The 2500-nt window shown below is 42.7% G+C and overlaps 1 protein-coding gene across 1 annotated transcript in view; it reads left to right on the top strand.

The window, feature by feature from the left end:
• The first annotated feature begins 630 nt into the window (after positions 1 to 630).
• The window catches only part of LOC106012726, a 2536-nt gene continuing 666 nt past the window's right edge, over positions 631 to 2500 (top strand). The window contains exons 1-3 of the mRNA XM_013086519.2: positions 631 to 808; positions 1537 to 1676; positions 2334 to 2448. Coding sequence (XP_012941973.1) covers positions 672 to 808; positions 1537 to 1676; positions 2334 to 2448 — 392 coding nt within the window. The 5' untranslated portion in view covers positions 631 to 671. The remainder of the gene's footprint in view (positions 809 to 1536; positions 1677 to 2333; positions 2449 to 2500) is intronic.

Genomic DNA, 2500 nt, shown 5'->3' with positions numbered 1-2500 from the left:
AGCAATCGGTTTTTGTAGAACTTGAGCCCAAAAACACGACCTTAGCCAACAGGAGCATCCAAAGCTATGTAGCGCTCTTTATTGAACAGTTAGACGATTCAAATCTAAAGGCGTCCCAAGGATATCGTTATCATTATCCTTCAGGCTTTTGTCCTCTTGAGATTATTTGATTAGACAGAACAAACCAAGAAGAATTTTAAAAAAGAGGACAAGCAAACAAAGATGCAAACAACCGAGCACAGTTGATTGAAGGTAACAAACCATGTTGTGTCAATATGATCAGAATGAAATGCTAAATCGGAGACAGAATCGGCTATAATAGTTCTCTATTCATTTCTTCATTCGGATGCTCTTAAAATTATTACATATTGTGCTGTATTTCCTCGTCACCCATCTGTTCACTTTTTTCCAGATATGTTCCTCTAGGTCTACCCTTTCCTCGTTTAGCTTCAATTTTGCCAGTGAAAGCAAACTGTTAAAAGCCAATATGATATCGACTCAATTTAATCAGAAAAATGTGTTTTCCACCATTTTGTACATCCTCCAAATACCGGAGTGCTTTGAATAAACTCTCAACTGACATAACTCTTGTTCTTCCTCTCTCAGCCTTCATTGGGCTTTCCCAATGCCAAACGGAATCGTTCCCCCCAGTTTGCTACAACCCCCTGAGCATGAAAAACGCGGAGATGAAATGCTACAGCGACCAGGGGCTGGTCCTTCACTTGCCAGACGACCCAAACAACCCAGACCACATCAAGCAGACGTCAGTAGCCAACGCCTTGACCTCCACACCCGAGGTCGTCTGCAAGTCAGTAGCACCTATGTCGTCTGTCGATTATATGGTATCTATTTGTCGATTATATGGTGTCTGTCTGTCTGTCTGTCTGTCTGTCTGTCTGTCTGTCTGTCTGTCTGTCTGTCTGTCTGTCTGTCTGTCTGTCTGTCTGTCGGCTTTTAACTCTTGAATTCAACTCCTGGGGGCATCCACTCTGTCCCACATCTGGTGTTGGCGTTATCTATCTATCCATATGTCTATCTATCTATCTATCTATCTATCTATCTATCTATCTATCTATCTATCTATCTATCTATCTATCTATCTATCTATCTATCTATCTATCTATCTATCTATCTATCTATCTATCTATCTATCTATCTATCTATCTATCTTACGGAGGCAAAAAATATAAACCGTCCCCAAACTTTCCGCTAAGGAGACCCACTTGCCTTTGGTTTTTGTCCTAGATCTAGATCCAGACACGAAGAAAACAAGATCTTATATTGCACTGCAGAAATCAAACTGAGTGCGGTCAAATGGAAGAGAGTCTGAAACAATCTGGCCAGAGTGGTGTTGGCGTCTCTCTTCCGTTGCTACATAATATGTCAGGCAGAAATCAAATTGAGTACGGTCAAATGGTAGAGAGCCTGAAAAAACTTCGCAAGAATGGTCGATGCTATCACGTTCAGTATAGGGCATGTAAATAACAAGCGGCACTCTATTTTAGATAGCAATAATTTTGTTTCATCTTTCCACAGAAACCGTGCTGCTTACGACGCTGCTATTCACTGTTCCCTGGCGCTGTCGCAGTCGTGCACGCCGAAAGCTTATCAGTCCCTTTTGCCGGATGAGAACAACCTGAAGATGGTGCAGAACATCATGTGCAACAATCTTAATTGTAAACTCTAGCACTATTTTTAGATCTAAAATTTCCTTCTCTTGGTGGTGGGATTGATTGAATGTTGGTTGTGATGGTGGTGCTGGTAGTTACGGCAAGACAAATGAGAATTGTAGTCAGCGATGATGGTTTTGGTTATACGTCCAGCCAAAGTGGTGAAGATGGTGGTGATATTTACAGCAAACGTGAAGTGGTATAGATGGTAGATGGTAAGGCCACCGGACCCAAGATCGTGATATAGCGGGTTCGGGGTTTTTGAGCTTCACCTCGATCCGACGTTGTGTCCTTGCGAAAGGCACTTTACACGAATTTCCCATTTATTGGCTCGGTCCTTTTGGAGATGGACGTTAAGCTCGGAGGTCCTGCCTCTTAAATAGCCTAATGGATTCTGCTAGATTGCTTTGCTCACTTAGCCCTAGTTGACTCTGAAATGAAGACAGAGACGTTAGTCTTATACGACTTCATGATTGTTTTTGTTTTTAAAGTTTTAATAGAAGTTCTACGGCGCTCGCAACTGAGGATTACAGGTGCACAAGAGAGTAACAAACAAACAAAAAAGAAGAAAGGCAGATAAGGACGATTAGATGTTTCATAGGAAAGAAGAAGCGAACCACACCAGAGCATCCACCAACCACCCATTTTCACGATTGTTCACAGCTCTGAACCACATGTGCACTGTGAACAACACACACGACCTCGTGGACTGCGGCATCAAAAAGTACGGCACCATGACCGTCGCTGACGCTATGGACCCCTACAAGTCCACTTGCACGTGAGTCTCTCTCTCTCTCTCTCTCTCTCTCTCTCTCTCTCTCTCTCTCTAT

Source organism: Aplysia californica, unplaced genomic scaffold, assembly GCF_000002075.1.
Source record: "Aplysia californica isolate F4 #8 unplaced genomic scaffold, AplCal3.0 scaffold00018, whole genome shotgun sequence".
NCBI classification, from domain to species: Eukaryota; Metazoa; Mollusca; class Gastropoda; order Aplysiida; family Aplysiidae; genus Aplysia; species Aplysia californica.
Note: the sequence above shows the minus strand (reverse complement) of the source record. Positions and strands in the feature narration are given on the sequence as shown.